This window comes from Caloenas nicobarica, chromosome 3 (assembly GCF_036013445.1).
Source record: "Caloenas nicobarica isolate bCalNic1 chromosome 3, bCalNic1.hap1, whole genome shotgun sequence".
In the NCBI taxonomy this organism is placed as follows: domain Eukaryota; kingdom Metazoa; phylum Chordata; class Aves; order Columbiformes; family Columbidae; genus Caloenas; species Caloenas nicobarica.
Window position 1 is genome coordinate 82,318,667 of NC_088247.1, and position 17,598 is coordinate 82,336,264.

The window sequence follows — 17,598 nt, forward strand, 5'->3', positions numbered from 1 at the left end:
TTATAGAAAAATCTGGGTAACTTGCTTTCTTTCATCTGATAAAAGGAAAGCTCAGATAAATACTGTTTTTTCTACCAAATTGTCCTTTACCCATTACCTTTCCAGAATTTTTTCTTCTAAGTTCCAACACTTCAATTGTCACTGTAAAATTTAAATAAGAAAAATTATAAATTCATTAGTGAAAAACAGTTCTATAGTTTGCTAGGTAGATTGGATCGCTACACAGTATATACTTTAAAAACTCATTTTTAGCCTAGGAGTACCACTGCAGATTTTAAGTAAGGGGATTCCTTGCAGACAAGAGAACTGTCATCAATCTTAACAATGTGACCTGACCCCTTGCCCTAAAAGTCCAGGTAGGTATCTTGTGCCAGGGAGCAGCGCATTTTATTGATTGTCTCTCACATATTGTGGGTGTTCTAAAAAGCTATAGAAATACTCCAGACCTCGGGCCCTACTACTCTGACTCAGAAAACAGCTCTGGGCCTGGGTTGCATTCAATTTGTTGCAAGATCTAATCCGACCTGTGGAATCAATGCAAAGAGGTAAACTGTGAGAAGCATTCCTAGGACCTATTGACTTTTGGAAGCTTTGACTAAAATCGGCTTAGAGCTCCTCTTACAGCTATGTTACAGGAGTGAATTTTAGTAGTTTATTCCTGCTTTGATTGTAGGAACAACATCCCCAGTCCAAATATGCCAAGGTAGGACAAGAACAATGTTTGATGCTTGTCCCCGGTGTGCCAGCCTGATGCTTCAGTGGACAGTATGCGGCTGCAGGGTTTCTGAGCACCAGGCACTAATCTTACAATAATTCCTCAGCAGATGTGGAGGTCTTTTTGCTGTGCAAGTAGGACAATACTTGGCAGCCATGGCAGGATTAGGTACCATTGAAGGACATTTCTGCCATTAAAAATGTGAAAGAAGATATGTTTAACATAAAGGTATCTCTCATTGTTATGATGTAATACCATAATTGTTAAGATTGTGATTCCAAACAGACACAATAATGAAACTCACAGTTTTAGTATCCACAGATAACACTATTTAGTATCTGTGAGCACCCGCTTCTATTCAGCTCAGCACCAGATCCATGTGGCCCAGCCTGCTCTGCTGTCTCTGCTGTCATGTGCTGCTGTCTCATCCTTTCCCAGCTGAGATGCCATTTTCATCTGGTTTAACATCATCAATACTGGCACCAGCTAATCTATGAAGCTATATATTTGTAGGCATCTTTGTACAAATGAAGTAAGAGAATGAATTCAGAGGAAAGTTGTCAGATTCCATATCTACTATCCATTGATAAAAAATGATGCATGTAGAGGGTGGTTAACAAACTGCAGAATAATCCTTAGGTGCCTCTACTCTATACCATTCAGTGTTCTCATTCTTCAGGTGTCTCAGAACAGCGACTTACACAACCAGAGCATCAGAGGTCCTGGCCCTGAGGATATTGAGCCAGAAAGTCTGTGAAACACAGCAGTTCTAGGAATACAATCCAGTGGATTGCAGCCATTGGAATTTTCTCAGCATGATGGTTTAAACAGAACATGAACTATGAGTACGGATAGTTTACTGTTTTGTTCCAGGGATGTTATGGAGAATCGGTTACTTCAAGAAAACCTATTTTTGTTTCTTGATGAGATTATGTGACTGAGTGAAAATCATAGAAGCATAAATATAATACACTTAAAACTCTGTATGGTATTTGACTTAGTACCATGTGACCTTCTGTTTTAAAACATGACCACTGAAAAAAACACTAGAGTGCATGTTAAATGGATTAAAAATTGTCCAGCTGACAGGTCCCCAAAATAGTAGTCAGCATAGAATCATCATTGAATGATGATGAGAATACTGGTAGGGAAGAAGTCACTTCTCTTGAAGAATGGAAATGAAATGACTTTTAAATATGGCATAGAAAAGCATAAACAGACCCAGTGGATGAGCCAGACAAGCTGAAACAGAAACTGTATTGGAAATGAGAGAGTGAAGATAGAGCCCTTGAGTGATAGGATGGAAAAAGGAAATAATGAAAAGGTTGATCTGGTGCAGCTGTCTGGTTTGTCTATCAAGTACTGCAGTGCTAAGAAGAGAATTCTTACAGCTTTTGTTCTAAAGCTGAAACTTTTTGCTTATAGTCTCTGGCAGACTGTTCTCTTCTATCAGCCACTTCTCAGTGTATTGAATTAATCTATTAATTTGTGCATTACTTTCTTCAGGACTCTCATACTATTAATTTCTGAGTAGCCTCAAGGCATACTAGCAGCCTCTTTTGGTCAAAAGCTTATATTTCTGATCTTAACGATAGAACACCAAGCTCTGCTGTTTATACAACCTGTTTATTCCACAGACTGAGGTCCTTGAAGAAGAACTGGCCTGGAAGGCAGCGCTAGCTAACTTGAACAATCTTTCAGTCTCTGTTAGGCTCTAAACTTCTCAGCGAACATTCTCTGGACCATGCTACATAGGAAGCGAAGCTTGGTTAGTATAGTGGTCTCTCCAGGCCTTAAGTCCACTGATCTTTGGTGTAATTAAAGTAATTTCACTGGAATTATTAAAGGCAAATTTAGGGCATTTTTTCTTAAGATTGGAATCTTTCAGTTAGATACAGAAAAACACTTCTATTGCTGCCTGGTCCAGGGAACTTCAATTTCTCTATGCTGGATCTTTCCCTGACTGGCAACTTCTAATCAACTGGTGCAATAAACACATTTTTTTCTGCTTTTGCTGTTATGTTATCAAATATGACTGTGACTATAAATAATGCAACAGGAAAGAAGAGGATAAATCTGGAGTATATTTTACTAATTCTTGCTTTCTGCTGGCCTATACAAATTGCATGTCGTGTGTTGAAATCTGATTTTTTCAGATACCTTTTTAGACTGCCAGTCGTTAATTAGAAATATTTGTCTTCTATTGAGAGAAGACTCCTACAAGAGAAATTCTATCTTGGTTGAAGTCTTTGCTGAATGTTGTCCTCCTGTTGGAGTGTTCATTGCTTCTCTACCTGTGACTTTCTCCTTTCACTCAAAGTTCATTGCGGTTCAGATGCTGTGAGGAAAATTTGAATGTGTACACCCTATGGTTTTATTTGCGTGTGTATTAGCCATGAGTTGATGTAAGTAGCCTTCGTATGGATCTTGTAAGACTTCATATGAACATTCTTCAAAACAGAAGTGGTTTTAATGCTTCTTTTGCCTCTATACTTTCTCACTACATGTGATAACCTGCAAAACCTTTGCAAGATGCAGCTCTGTGACTGCATCATCACAAACCAGCACTACAAAATAGTAGCTTAATTGCAAACATAAAACCAGCTTTTTCATACCAGTTAGGCACCTAACACTATTGTCAGGACTCCAAAAAGCCACAGATAATAAAATCTTTCATAAGAATTACCAAGCAATCCATAAGGCGCCTGCAGGACGGACATTTTCCATGTGTTTATTGTAGAAAGCAGCACAAGATATCCTTCTAAGTGTATTACCACTTGCCCACAGGCCATTAGGAAGGAAAGAAGCTTGCTCCTGTAATAGAAAGTTGATATCATTCTGTCAGGATTTTGGACCCTTTCCACTAATAGCAAAATCAATATTGTGTACAACAATGGAAATAAAAGTAGAAGCATCAGCAGTTGCTTTGAGTTCACTGTGGGTTTAGTCTTGTGCTTTTTGTTTCTTAACTCACTTCGTGGATATAAACTGTGTCTTTAGCAACATAGGTCCTTGTTTTAGCTGCTCATGAAGTACTTCCACTGGAACTGGTTTTTAGAGGTTACAGGTAGGTATAGCTTACTTGAAGAACTGCCAAAAAAGCGTTGTTTAAGTCTGTGTCAGATGTTTCTTTCTCACTTTAATCTAGAAAACAAAGTAAGATGTTTCAGTCAGTGTTATTTTAGAGATGTTCTGAATTATTTAAGAATAATAGATAATTGTGCCATTGAAGACATAACAAAAACCACCTTATATTTCAATACATGCACTTAATACAGGAGATAAATATAAAGGCCTATATAATAAACTGAGAAATAAGATTGCTGAAATGGAAATGAAATGAAGCATATTCCATTTTGATCCCACTCTCATTTAGGAAGGTCTGCTACTTTTTGGGGAAAAAAAAATCAAACAACTCTTAATGTTTCAACAACAACAAAAACAAACAAACAAACAAAACACAAACAAACACACACACAATTTTAATTTGCTTTTCCATGGATGTTGTAGCTTAAATTTCCTCTGCTCAGAGTGCTTGTTTCAGTGTCATCATAGTGCAGCTAACAGTATAGGTGTATTTTGTCCTCTCATGTACAACATCTGTGCATCTGAGGTGAGTCACTGATAACAGAGGTTGAGCCTGGCACCTCTGTAACTTCACATATGATCTGTGCCTGGAGTTAGAACTCTTAGTTCTGTTACCTGGGGCTGGATCTAGCAGCCACTAGTGCAGGGTGTATGGAATTTGTGTGGAGGTGGTTTAAAATATGTACTCGAGTAACTAAGAAGGCTATAAATTTACAGAGATAATGGTTCTTTCTTTACCCTTTTTATTTTCACCAGGATACTGATTGGATCACTGGATGTGATTTCCTACATCAGCTGAAATTTGTCGTGGCTGTAACAACTGAAAGGACAATCATCGTCTGGGACTATAAATCAAAAGGGAGACAGGTAATATGTTGGATCAGGCAAGTGTTAAAGAAGAAGCCTGAAATATATTAGTCTTTGTTTTCAATGTGCATTCACATTCCTTTTGTCTAACAGGATGAAGGCATTAACTTTTGTCTTTGTAGGAAATCAGTTGAACAATGGAATTTATACGAAAGAAGGAATACCCTTTCCGCAGCAAATGGGGTTATTAGACTGTCTTAAAAACTTGGGAGAAAGAGGAAAAATTTGCACTACATTGCAAACGGACCCGCAAATAATTCCTTTTCTATGTATATCTAATGCCTGTGTGCATATATATAGCTAAGGTGGCTACATGTGCATATGTGTATCTCAGAAAATATTAAGAATCAAGGGACAGGTTTCCCAAGGAATTTAACATAGACTCCTTTGAGGTAACTTCTTTGTTTAAAGAAAATACTGCTTCATATCCTGCATTTTGTTCAGGACTTTCCAAGAGCAAAAGCATCTTGATGTTGCCAGTGTATATCCAACCAGTTAAAGTTTTCTTGAATGCCTTATTACAATATACGATTTTTGCAAGGATTTCTGACCCATACCTTAGATTTTTCCTCCTTTTTCTGGGTCTTTTCACAGCAATTCTGAGTTGGCTGAGAAGATTACATAAAACAAAGTAAAAATTTTAGGACAAGATCAAACCTTAGGATTTTTTTTTTAATTGTTCTCAATATTAAAAGGCCTCACCCCAAGCTCAGACAGGTCAGTGGAAGTCTTTCTGGCAATCCAATTGGACTCCTGGAAAGGAAGGCTCAAAAGAGTATTCTCCAGTCATTATTCTCCAGGTTTCCTCCAGTCAGTCCATCAGTGAGGCCTGAAAGTGCCCTATGGCTGAATGGGAGCAGTTCTCGTTGGAGACCACAGGAAAAATATATGGACAGTTCTATATCTTGGTAATGTCTCTTCAATGTTTCTCTGCTACAGAGACAACATTGAAGCAGTTAATTCCTATGGCATGTGAACAGTTGAGTTGCCAGTTCAGGTTGGCAATGATGCTTTAATCAAATAACAGATGGAGTCAGGCAGTAGAACCAATAAACTGTATAATGCAGATGACCCAAAATTCCATTCCCAGGACTTCTCAGTCTAGCAAAATACCACAATGGCTTGCAGCTGTGTTCAGTCCCACTGTCTTAATTCCTGAAAAGTCGAACACCTGCCCATATAAGTACACTTGGTACTCCCAGGCTGTGTTAATAATTAGGACTTTGATATAATTTCTCTCTGTGCATTACTGCAGCATTTTGTGGTTTGAATAATTCTTTTATTTGCATATTTCACATCTTCTTGTAGACAGCATCTTATTTTTGAACAGGAAACCATGTACAGTCTTAGCAAATATACCATCCCACTTAGCACGGTGAGATCCTCCCTAAAATATGTAATTAATATTTCCTCACTGATATGGAAAATGCTACCTATGAAATAAAGCCTTAAATCTGCATTTAACTTCACTTGGTGATGATCTTCTATGAGTTTCTAATACCAGGAAACAGCTATCACAGAGGGAGCTTGAAAAACAAAGTAAAAAATTGAATATCGATATAAGTAGATAAGCACAATATGTTCAGTCAGCTTAAGGGCTCGTATGCAATATCTAAAAATCTACCATATTTCGCAGAATAATGGCTTTATCATCAAACCGATGGAAAATGGTCTGCTCTGTGTTTGCACGGTGACTAAGTCAGATGACCTGGCTAAGGATACTATCCTAATGGGAGATGATAAGGGTTATGTTTACCTGCTTAATGTGACTGCTGATCAATTTGGATTGAAACGATGTAAAGGCAAAAAAGAATCACAACTACAGGCCCTGGACTCCAAAACTTTTAACATGTAAGTTACTCATGATAAAATATTATCAGTCTGGCTTTTTTTTTTTTAATTTGTGCTTTCTCTGTCCTAAATGGAGGATTAGCTTTTACACATAAATTAACCTCACCCAACAAAGAAATTTTTTCGAACTGCAGTAAGTATGATTTGCTTGTTGTTGTGTGAAGGAAATGCCATCATTTTCAGTAGGAGATCTTACAAGAGATCTTACAATAGAGAGGATGTAGAGTATAATTCCAGAGAAAAACTCACAATTGCTGTTATCCAGTTCGGAAAAGGCATGGCTTTATTTCGCCCAATTAGATGGAAGTATATTTGCTACTAGACAAGAGCATGATTCAACTCTAACTTTAGACGTGCTTGCTTTTGAGCTGGAAGAGAGGTTCTGCATCTGCCCTGGGTATTAAATGCTAGCACTGGTTGTGTATGATCTCACTGCACCTATGGGCATGTTACAGTAGATGCCAGTATATCCTAAAAACATCTCAATTTATATCCCTAGTGTTAAGCGCAAGCTACATGATGACTGGGTTGTGAAAGTCAAGTATATTTCTGAACTAAATTGTTTTGGATCCTGCTCTTCAGACAGCATTCATTCATTTATTTTGGATGACATAAAGCGACTAAAGGACAATTTGTAAGTATATGACATCTTCAGAAAAAATAGACCTTTTGCTTTGTAACTCTGCAGAGATCAGTGCCTTGCAAGTTGCCATCCTGTGTATTGAAGCTATGTTTTCTATAAGCATTGTTAATACAAAAAAAATACAACTACATAAATACTTGAATATTATTGTTTGTTAGCTTTTAATGTAGGAGAGGACTGTCCATATGTGTTCATCACTCACAACCCATAAAAATAAGTTACATTGGCAGTATTGTCTACTCCAACTTCTCCTAGGCAGGCAAATTTTAGTTGGAAAATGGATTGCTTTGTTACATGTATATCATGTATCCATTCATTTTAAATTTATATCCACACAAAAATATATTAAGCTAAGTTTCATTTACAGTTTCAATTTCACAAGTTTCAGTTGTACTAGCTTAAATCAAGAAAGCAAATTATTCTGAGGGCTGTGAAATGGATTTACTATGAAGGAGGAAAGGAGTTTTGGCCTCCTTATTTGTGCCACATCATTCCTATGGCCCATTAGTGTTATAGTTGATTCCAAGCCTTTCTAGAGTTTATAGCCCAATTTAAAAATAAACAATAGAAATACATTTTGATGTAAAAAGAAACTATAAGTAGCATACAGATAGACCTTTTCATTCAAATATCTCGAAGCATTGTAAACATTAGACCAGCTTCACAATTTCTCTGTGAGGTACAACCAGATATTAATAGATTTTTAAGGCTAGTAGCAACATTTGTGTTAATCTGTTTTATCCCTTGTATAACACAGACCATAAATATTCACATAGTATTTCTTGCATCCATCCAATAACTTTAGGTTTTATGAGTGTTAGATGTCTGTTGTAGGTACAGTGAAATATGAAATAATTATAGCTCGTCCAAGGTCACATGCTGTGTCAGCAGAAAAGCTGAGAAATCCTATTTGATTTTGCTGGAAGTTTTGGAAAAATTAGGATCAACTTGAGAAGAAAAGAAAAAAAGACTGCAGACCCAAAAGTGTAGTCAAAAGAGTATATGATACCACCATACACCATTAAGAACATTAAGTGCAAATATCTCGTCAAGTCTTTCTCATTTAACATTGACTATAATTGTGTCTCCAGTTCCAATAAATAGATTTCTCTAAGCAGCTCCATGCAGCAGCTAAATGAAATTATATTTAGACAACTGAAAAATTACATGGCTGTTAAAATGAAATTAATAGCCCTAAAAATAGCTGTGGATCAAATCACTTTGAAATGCCCATTGCATAAGTAATTATGGTTGAATATATGATTTACTGGTGCTAGCGTAATAAATTTCCCCAATTAACTTTTCAGCAAGCAATTGTTATTGTGCTTGAAGAGGGATGCAATCTATCTTGGCTCTGATGTGGCCATTAAGTGTCTTTGTGGATGATGGCTGATGAGCAGTTCTAATATTTTCTTGTAAAGTGTCTAAAAAAAGGGAGGTGTGGATGGGATCATTGAGTGCTTCTGTTGCAAGGCCAAGACTTCGGAAGGACTTCATACTGCTGAAACCTCTTATTCACTCTGATGTTAGAAGAATGTCAAGATGGTTCATTAAAGAGCCAATAGACCATTATATAGAAGTATTAAATTTAAGAAATGAAGGAAAGATGTGAGAAATCCTGACAAAATCTGCCAATCGCACATTTAAATAAAGTACTTGCTATTTTATACCATCAAGAGAATTAAGGCTCCTCTGTTAGAGCTCTGAAAAGAAAACTTGTCCCTCTAATAGGGAGTGAACAGCCTTTTATTTACACCTGCCTAGAAATAACAAACTCTTTCATTAATCCTCAAAGTTTCCAGAGTCTTTTGTCAAATTTACTGTCATCCCCAATTGTGCTTTTCAATATTCATGGCTACTCTCTAGCCCAGAATAAATGAACTACCTACTTGTCTGGATTTCAAAGAAAAAATCTAAATATGTACTCATTTAATTCTGTATAGCTTAATTACTCTGATGGTTATTGTTTCCTGGGAGAGAGAGATGTTAGCCATGCTATTGCCGACTCCTAAAATCAAGAAAATATTCACTTATTAGTGGTAATGTATGAAACATGGAGAGACAAGCAGAAGTTGCACAAACGATGGGTTTAGAAGGGACTCCAAGTCAATCTCAGCCTGTGTTGGTTTTTTTGAATTTCTGTGCTTTTGTAGTGACTGCAACAGAATAATTCAGTTCAATTTCAGAAACTTGCAGTCTCTTCATGTTATTGTACACACAAATAGAGACTATGCCTTATACAGTACATTATACATAAGCAGCAGAAAAGCAACTGCACTTACTTACACCAACTTCTGCAAAGCAGAAGCCACAATAGACCTCCATGTCCAAGACAGGCAAATGCAGATAGTTTTCCTCAGTGATGAATTGCCAGAAGCATGCAGATATGTGTGAAGGCTTACTTTTGCAACAGCTACCATTTTAGTATTCCGTTTGGAGTATAACTGATAAAGGATTCAGGTGTTCAAATCAGAGATTCGTTACTTTAATGGAAAGTGTACTCTGTTCCCATTTTGTTGATCCTACTATCTCAGTCACTGTTATAAATCTATTTGTTTTTTAACAAGAGATTGTACATATTATGCAAACAGCTGTTCTATATACTACAGAAAAGTAAAATAGAACGACTGTAGACTGTATTTTCCAAATGTTTCTTATGTGATTAACTGTTTTATTAATTATTACAGACCTGTAAAGGAATTTTCTGTCCCTAAAGGGGTCAATGCCTTCACATACTGTGCAAAAGCAAAAGTCATTGTCACTGGGGGTAAGTATTGGGGTTTTTTCCAAGATATTGTTCTGGTGTGAACTTTTTCCAAGTCAAATAAGACCAAATAAAGCTGATTTAGTATCTTAAGAATTAAAATAATGGTTTCTGTCTTAAATGATAGGAAACAGAGCTCTTGCTTTTAGTTGTTGGGCACCTCACTCTGAAAAGTGACAGGAATCTGTCAAGGGCTCAGTCTGGGTTTGATTCACGTATCACGTTATTTATATAATAAAACAGAACAAACAATAGGTTAAACTACTTGAAGGCACCTTTCCAAATCATAGTGGTGACTGTCTTGGCCAGGTTATACACATTACTCTGATAGAATCAGCAGCGACCCCAACTTTTCCTATAATTCTTCGGCCATCCTTTCCTGGTTTAGGCAATCACATTGAGCCATCTTAATACTTTCTGTTGCTTTTCTCTCTGATTGTGTTTCCACAAAGCTATGCTGTTTGTTCTTTCTCCAAAAGCAAATTTCAGAAATAGCACTCTTACATCCATTTCTTCTCTGTTATCCAATAATTTTATGAACCTTTCTGTTGCAGTGGTCATATTTCATGCTGCAGAAATGTGGCTGGAGTCTGGCAGCAGTCTTGTTTGTATATTCTGTCTGACAGGGTGATGTCCTGAAGTGACATCAATGCTGCCTATCTCCAAGTCTTCAGTACAAGAGTCTTGCTTAAAACTTTGTTAAAAACTGTTTCGAACAATGTAAATGGCCAAGGATCTGCTATTTAGCCTTGATAATATGCATTCGGTGAAATAAATTTGGGAAAAATAAAAAGGAAGAAGACCTATACATGGGAAATAATGCAATTCAAGCTGAGTTGTACCAGCTTACCAAAAGGAGAACTGCAACAGAATCAAAATAAACATCAGACATTTCTATTGATTTCCTACACACAAGATTTTAAGGGAAAGCAATAGAACTATAGGAAAGTTACTAGGGAAAATTCTGAAGTTCAGCCTTGGGGGAGATCTTATTTATATACACTGGCTTCCATCTTGACATTAAAAGGCATCCTCCTGACTCTCACCCTCATTCCTGGTGCTTAGCCCTGCTGTTTTCCCTTGAACACAAAAGGAAATTAATCCTGAGATGAATTACTAAGAGTCACAGTAGAGAGTGGGGATGTGTGGCCAAAGGCAATGACAGGGTGGGATCATCTCTTTTGGTCTCACACTGAAGTTTAGATGAGCCAGGGTCTACTGTGAACCTGCACCCAGAATTAAGTCCCTCAGTGCCTGAGAGATCCATCTACTAAAGTCTTCAAAAGTTGAGCTTTATTGTTCAGTGCTCTGTTAACAAAATGCACTGCTCACAATGGCACAGCAGACTAGAATCATAGAATAGTTTGGGTTGGAAGGGACTTCCAAAGATCACGTAGTCCAATCCCCCTACAATGAGCAGGAACATCTTCAACTAGATCCAGTTGCTCAGAGCCCCACTATATTTGCCTTCATTTATTAAAAGCTGTCCCTCTCTCTTGTCTGGCTGACAAATGCATGTTGATGATCCAGTTAATGAGAGAACTAAGCTGTTTCAAATGAACATAGGCTAGTCTTATTGATTAGCAAGCCTTCAATTTTACCTGTAATATACCCTAAAAAATCAAAGACCAGAACAGTTAAATAATTCAGGAATCATAATATATAGATTTCTTTGTGATGTGTCAACATTTGTAAAATTATATTTATACGTCACATTCAGCAATTATAATAAAAGAAAAAAAACCCCAACATTTGATTGCAGGCTAACTTCTAAAGTATTTAGTGGGGATAAATCTGCTAACCACTTTATTAAGCCCCAATCCATTGTTATTTAGCCAGGTATATAACACAAACAGTATGCAAAAACCACACTGCATTTTTACACTAGGAAGTTACAGTTAAAAATGTCATGTTTGAACACCCCTACTCTTCCGTAATTTCTTTGCTGTATTTCAATATCCTGAGTTTACCAGTACAGTGACAGAACCTAATTTTGTCTTCCAGATATTTGACATTTATAAAAATTAATAACAAAGATACAAGCAAATCTGGTACAGAGTTCACTTTTCATGCTAAAAGCTAGACTTCTTCAACCAATAAAATTATAAAAACCTGATAGTGGCCTAAAATATGGAGCCCATAGTAATTTAGAATAACTTTTTTGTGTAGCATTTTGCATTAATATTATACCAAATGGTAAACTGATATGATTTTCTTCTTATTCTGCATCCATTTTGATAGCAACTATGTCTTGATCATCACCCCAGGGAACAGCTACAATTAAGATCAAATTATGTATGCATTAAAAGCTGGAGATGTTCAGTTTTAAATTATATGATACATCAACTTTTAACTCTATTATTTCTTCAAATCTGGCTATTGTTCTCCTGTGAGCAGTAAAGTAGAAGAAAGACGATTATTGATTTCTAAATCTAGCAGTAGAAGCTTAAGACTGATAAAAAGAAGTCCTCTGCTTGCTTAGCATCCTTTGTGTATTCCTGGCACAAGTGGAGTAGTTGGTAACATCATTGGTATTGACATTTTCAGGAATTCCCAGGAATCCTAGTTACAGAAATCATATCCCAGGACTCCAATAATACTAGCCCTCACAAGCATGAGCAGACTCTTTTCTATGATGCAGTCTAAACTTAAGAAGAGCATATGCAGACAAGGCAGCACAAAAGAAGAAAGAGACATTGGCCAATATGATAAAAATACGAATTTGTGTTGACCAGATGTCTAACTGTTCTGAAGAGGTTTTGCAGACATTATGACCCAAGATTATTTAAAAGGCAGACTTGAAGAAATGATGGGTTGTTTAAAAGAATAAGGAGTCCTTCTGTGTGCAAGGAGCAGCACAGAAAGACACCAGGACTTATATTTTTCTTTTCTAGTTTAGCAGGGCATGTCAACCTAAGCCTAGATTTTTTTCCATTCAGAAACGCTATTGTTCTCAAGGGGGTTTCAACACCACTGAAATGCAGACATCTCAGCAGACTTGTAATACCACACAAATTGCAAAACTGTGTGAACAAGGGAGACAATTTGACAAAGGATCGCATCTTCAAAGAATGCATTGGAATCCATAACATCTAGCTAGAATAGAGCTGTGGTCATAGAATCTGACTTTTTAAAAAACCCTAAACACATGCTTTCGCAATTATGTATCTTGGAATGGAGAACACCAAAGAGAACCCATCATGATTCGAATAATTGATTTCACAGAATCTTAAAAATTTGCTCTCTGATATATAGATAGATAATTAATCTTCTTCAAGGTTTTCTTGAATGTGCTTTGTGCCCATGCCTTCTGTGTCAGGATTCTGAATCCCGGAGGCATATTTGGAGCACAGAGAGAATAAATGTTCCAGCAAATGTTCCAGTGAAGCAGTGAAGCAGCAAATGTTAGTGCCAATCTGACATTAGTCCAGAAAGAGTGGAGAGAACATGCCTACTATAGCCAAATGCACCATTATCTCAACATCAGTAAAAGGAACAAAAATGAATCAACTATTTCACACAAGAAGCAAACAGCATTTTTAATGTAGCAAAAGGTTTTCTGCCCTAGTGAGACTTGTTCTTCCTGTTAATATCTTAAATTAAGAACATGTATTAGTGATTCTATTCTCACAAGAAACTATCTGTGCAGTATCCTCCCCTTCGGTTATCTTCCATCACCTCAGGAATATAACGAACAGAGCAATTTGGAAGGCTAAGAAAGATCCTTTTCCTCAAAAGCTCGGCAAGTAGGTAGTTCACTGGTCAGATACTATCAACGGCTTCTACCTAGTTGACTGTCATTTTGAGACATGACAGTTTCCATTTGGGGCTGCTAAAGGGCACGTTGTTGAAGCAGTGCCTGTTCCCTCTGCTTATAACTGACCTCACTAGTCTCACTGGAGGCTCCTGCCTACCATATTTTGTGTCCTCCTGTTGACCTCATGGAAAATCTGCAAGCTGGGTTTTACGCCCATGGTCTTGGTTCTCAGCAATGTACACTGGCCTGGTCACAAGGGTTCTGCTAACTTATGGGACATTTCTATGACAGCCTAATACAGCACCTGGGGAAGGGAGGAGGGGCCCAGCATGTTCTGCAGTTTCCCCATCCAAAAGGGCTTCACAAACCTCTTTATAGCCTTTTAATGTTACTTCCTGCCATGCTTACATCCTAGGCAGCTCATCTAGAATAGTTTTGCCTGAAAGTCACCCTGAAAAGAAGCTGGCTCTCATTGATGCTACTGCTGGTCAGCTGCTCATCCATGGCTCCCCTTTCCTATGCTGAAGTTATCCCTCCTTTGTGCCAGTACAGACGTTTGCATGGTTTCATTCTCAAGTCACACATTTGAAATGATCTGGCATAAAACCAAATGATTTTCTGTTGTAGCTATTTTAAGAGAAGATCATTTCTCCAATGAGCCTCTCTCATTTTGAGAGAGGCTACATAAACAGTGAAATCAATTTAACTGAGAGGACAATAATGTTTAATGGAGGAAAAGGGAGATGAGGTGCTCGTAAATGAATCACATATTGCTGTATTAAGCAGCAAAGGAATAGATCTCTGTGGAGAGGGAGGGACTGACCAATGACAGAAGGTTGAACAAGCTTAAGGAAGATGCCTGGAGGGCAGACTGCAAGAGCCGACCTTTGACTGTTCTTTGTTTACAAAACTGACCTGAGCATCAGTCCTGAGGTTAAGTGAATGTTCTTTTGCGTCATGTAATTCTTAATCTATGTTTTTTTGGCTTTTTGCACTTCACTTTAAGCTGAGAAAAAAATAAAACTCAAACTGAAGCCTAGATAAAATGTATCTGTTTCATTTACTGTGTGTCAAAATAGAGTGTTCAGCTAATAGCATACAATTCATATAATTGCAATATTTGCCAAGAATTGAAAGTTAAAATATAAATTCATTAATGTCAAATTTAAACTGCTGTCTTGAAACTTATGTGAAAAATATTAAATATTTCAGAGCACTAGGTACGGTGTTGTTTACATCACTATGTAAACCCCAGAGTTTACTAGTACATTTTTAACATCTTTGTGTTTTGAACTGTTTATGGAAATTATTATGCAAATACTACCAAAGGATTCAGCTATTATGCAATCAAGGATTATTCCCTAAAATTGTAAGTAAATTTAATATTTGAACATACAAATAAATATGAAATACCTAATTCTCATTTACTTAAAGACACAAAATCACTCATGAGCAACTATTGTTTCCTATCTGCCTTCAGCTTTCATGTCTGCTCCCCTTCCTGTTCTGCACACCCACCCTGTTCCATAGAGGTGCTCATCCCTTCATTTCCTGGCTAAGTGGACACAAATATTGTTTCGACATTTTCATAAATTAGATCTTCAAAGGAAAAAAATCTGAGCCCCAGTTCTATTTCTAATAAAGTATTCTGCTCCCATGGGTCTAGAGCATGTAGTGTACCTGATCACATCCAGTGTCTCTGATGTTCCTCTAGCAAAATAAAAAGGCTTAGAAAGGCAAATCAGTTATGTTGTTTTAATACAAGTTTGAGGACAAACTGGAAACCAGCCCTTATAATTAAAAATTCACATCCTTATGTGGGAGTTGCCTACATGGTGAAAGAAGAGACTTATCAACGCTAAGCTCTCCATTACAAAGCTTATTTATAATACCAGGGACAATTTGGTCTTTCTGACTACATATACTCTTTTTTTCTTTCAGGTCATGACAAACTGCTTCGTTTGTGGCATCCCGTTGTTAATAGTAAGCCTTCAGGGAAGCTATCAGGGCACCAACATAGTGTTGTGGAACTTGTGACAAATGAGAAAGATCAACAGGTCATCAGCCTTTCCTCTACAAAGGTAAAACACTTTTCTTAACTTCATGGAAATCAATGCTATAAATGCAGGTAGGAATCTGTTTTTGAGTAAGTACTTCTGATAGTATCTAGTCCTATTCTCATTGCTTATTGGTTCATTTATTTTAATAAAATGGTGGAGTTTTAGCTTAAGATTTCCCAATTATTTTATATTGAGAAGCAGGACTAAAATGGAACTATTTGGCTTATTTTCTTTCTGAATGTGACAAAAGAATACTTGCAATATTAGATATTAACATTCTGGTAATTTCTGTATTAGTTTGGCAACTGCCAGAATTACAACATAACCTGTACCTGAATGCTTCATTTGGTAGTGATCACCTGCAAAAACCTCCTATAGCTTCATCTACCTTTTTCTCTGCCTGTCAGCCTACTAAATCCATAGGTGGAGTTTTTCTTACACTGGTGACTCTATGTATTGTGTGAATCTATTGACCTCTTTCTGAAGAGTGTCTTTTACATGACTTACTGCTCCAAAACATTGTCTATGAAGAGGAATACTAGTAAAATCAATAACAAAGCTTCTCCAACCAAATATTACAAGATTCTGCTGGAAATGGGTGGGTTTCCTTTAAGTTATTGGTGGAATCATGGCATCAGGCATTTGTCTCATTTGTCAAAATGAGACTGTTTAGGAGAGAATAAAAACTTCTAAAAAGATGCACAAAAATAAATGAGAAGCCTCTGAAGGGGTAGTTATGAATGGCTGTGGAGCTCTTTCAAGAGCTGTCCTGTACAATATTTTCAATATTCAATGTTTTCATTAACATCTGCAATGATGGAATACAGAGCATGCGTACTAAATTAACCAGTTGTCCCAAACCGGGTAAGGCTGCAGGCCCTGGGCAGAAGTATTAGAGTTCAGAATGACCATTAAAATTGAAGGTATGGTCTGTGGAAAATAATTCCTAAAAAGCCACAAAGAACTAACAGAGTTAGTCTACTGAGATACCCATTGATCTCAAAGCTTTCCAGCTTTTTGTTTGGTTATGTAGGAAATATTACTGAGTTCTTCATTCTCTCCATGCTTGCTCCTCTGCCATAATTGCTTACCACTACTCATTGAGGTGCCAGTAAATACCATATTTTCATGTCTTTAATCCTATTCTTAAAACAACCCACGCCCTTCTAAAAGTACTACTAGCTGAGAATAAGTCATCAGAAATCTCCCATGTTCATATAATCCTGGAGCCATAACTCTTCCCCCTTCCTCACTCCTATAAACCTATACCCATCTGTTCTGTAGGTAGCTCCGTACATTTACTACAAGCATATGTTACTGCCAAATAAAGGAAGGTTTTGACAGATAGCCTGCAAGCTATACATGTAGAGAAAATTGAATAAGACATAAGACATGACTTAAGAGGAATGAATGTACAGGAAGATATTTATAGAAAAGCAAATAAGAATGAAGCCCCTAGGCCAGTAAATTGCTACATGATCTCTTGAGGTCTTTTGTGGGCCTTTCTGTGATTTGATATGATGACTTAGAGGGAAGCAAAATCTATTTTACAAGTCTTCAAGTATGCAGAAACCTGATCTTAGCTAAATGTAGCTGAGTTGTGCCAATGGCAGCAGTAACATCACTCATGCGTGAAAATGAATATGTGAAAGTGTATTTTAATTAAAAGCTATGTGTCTTTAAACAGTGCTGTGAGTTACAAGGCAGAAGTTACATTTCTTAAAAATAAAAAGAAATAGACATAAATTCCTAAACTTTCAAAAGTCAGGTAAATGTTATGGTCATAGTTGAAAACTATATCAAAAAAGAAGGCATCTCTCAAAGAGAAGTCTAAAAGACTTTACAAATAAAGTG

At 36.9% G+C, this 17,598-nt stretch overlaps 1 protein-coding gene across 1 annotated transcript in view; it reads left to right on the forward strand.

The window, feature by feature from the left end:
* The window catches only part of WDR64 (WD repeat domain 64), a 66,236-nt gene that overhangs the window by 14,177 nt on the left and 34,461 nt on the right, over positions 1 to 17,598 (forward strand). Inside the window, exons 7-11 of the mRNA XM_065632440.1 lie at positions 4,559 to 4,669; positions 6,306 to 6,520; positions 7,020 to 7,154; positions 9,851 to 9,930; positions 15,626 to 15,765. Of these exons, the coding sequence (XP_065488512.1) occupies positions 4,559 to 4,669; positions 6,306 to 6,520; positions 7,020 to 7,154; positions 9,851 to 9,930; positions 15,626 to 15,765 (681 nt within the window). The remainder of the gene's footprint in view (positions 1 to 4,558; positions 4,670 to 6,305; positions 6,521 to 7,019; positions 7,155 to 9,850; positions 9,931 to 15,625; positions 15,766 to 17,598) is intronic.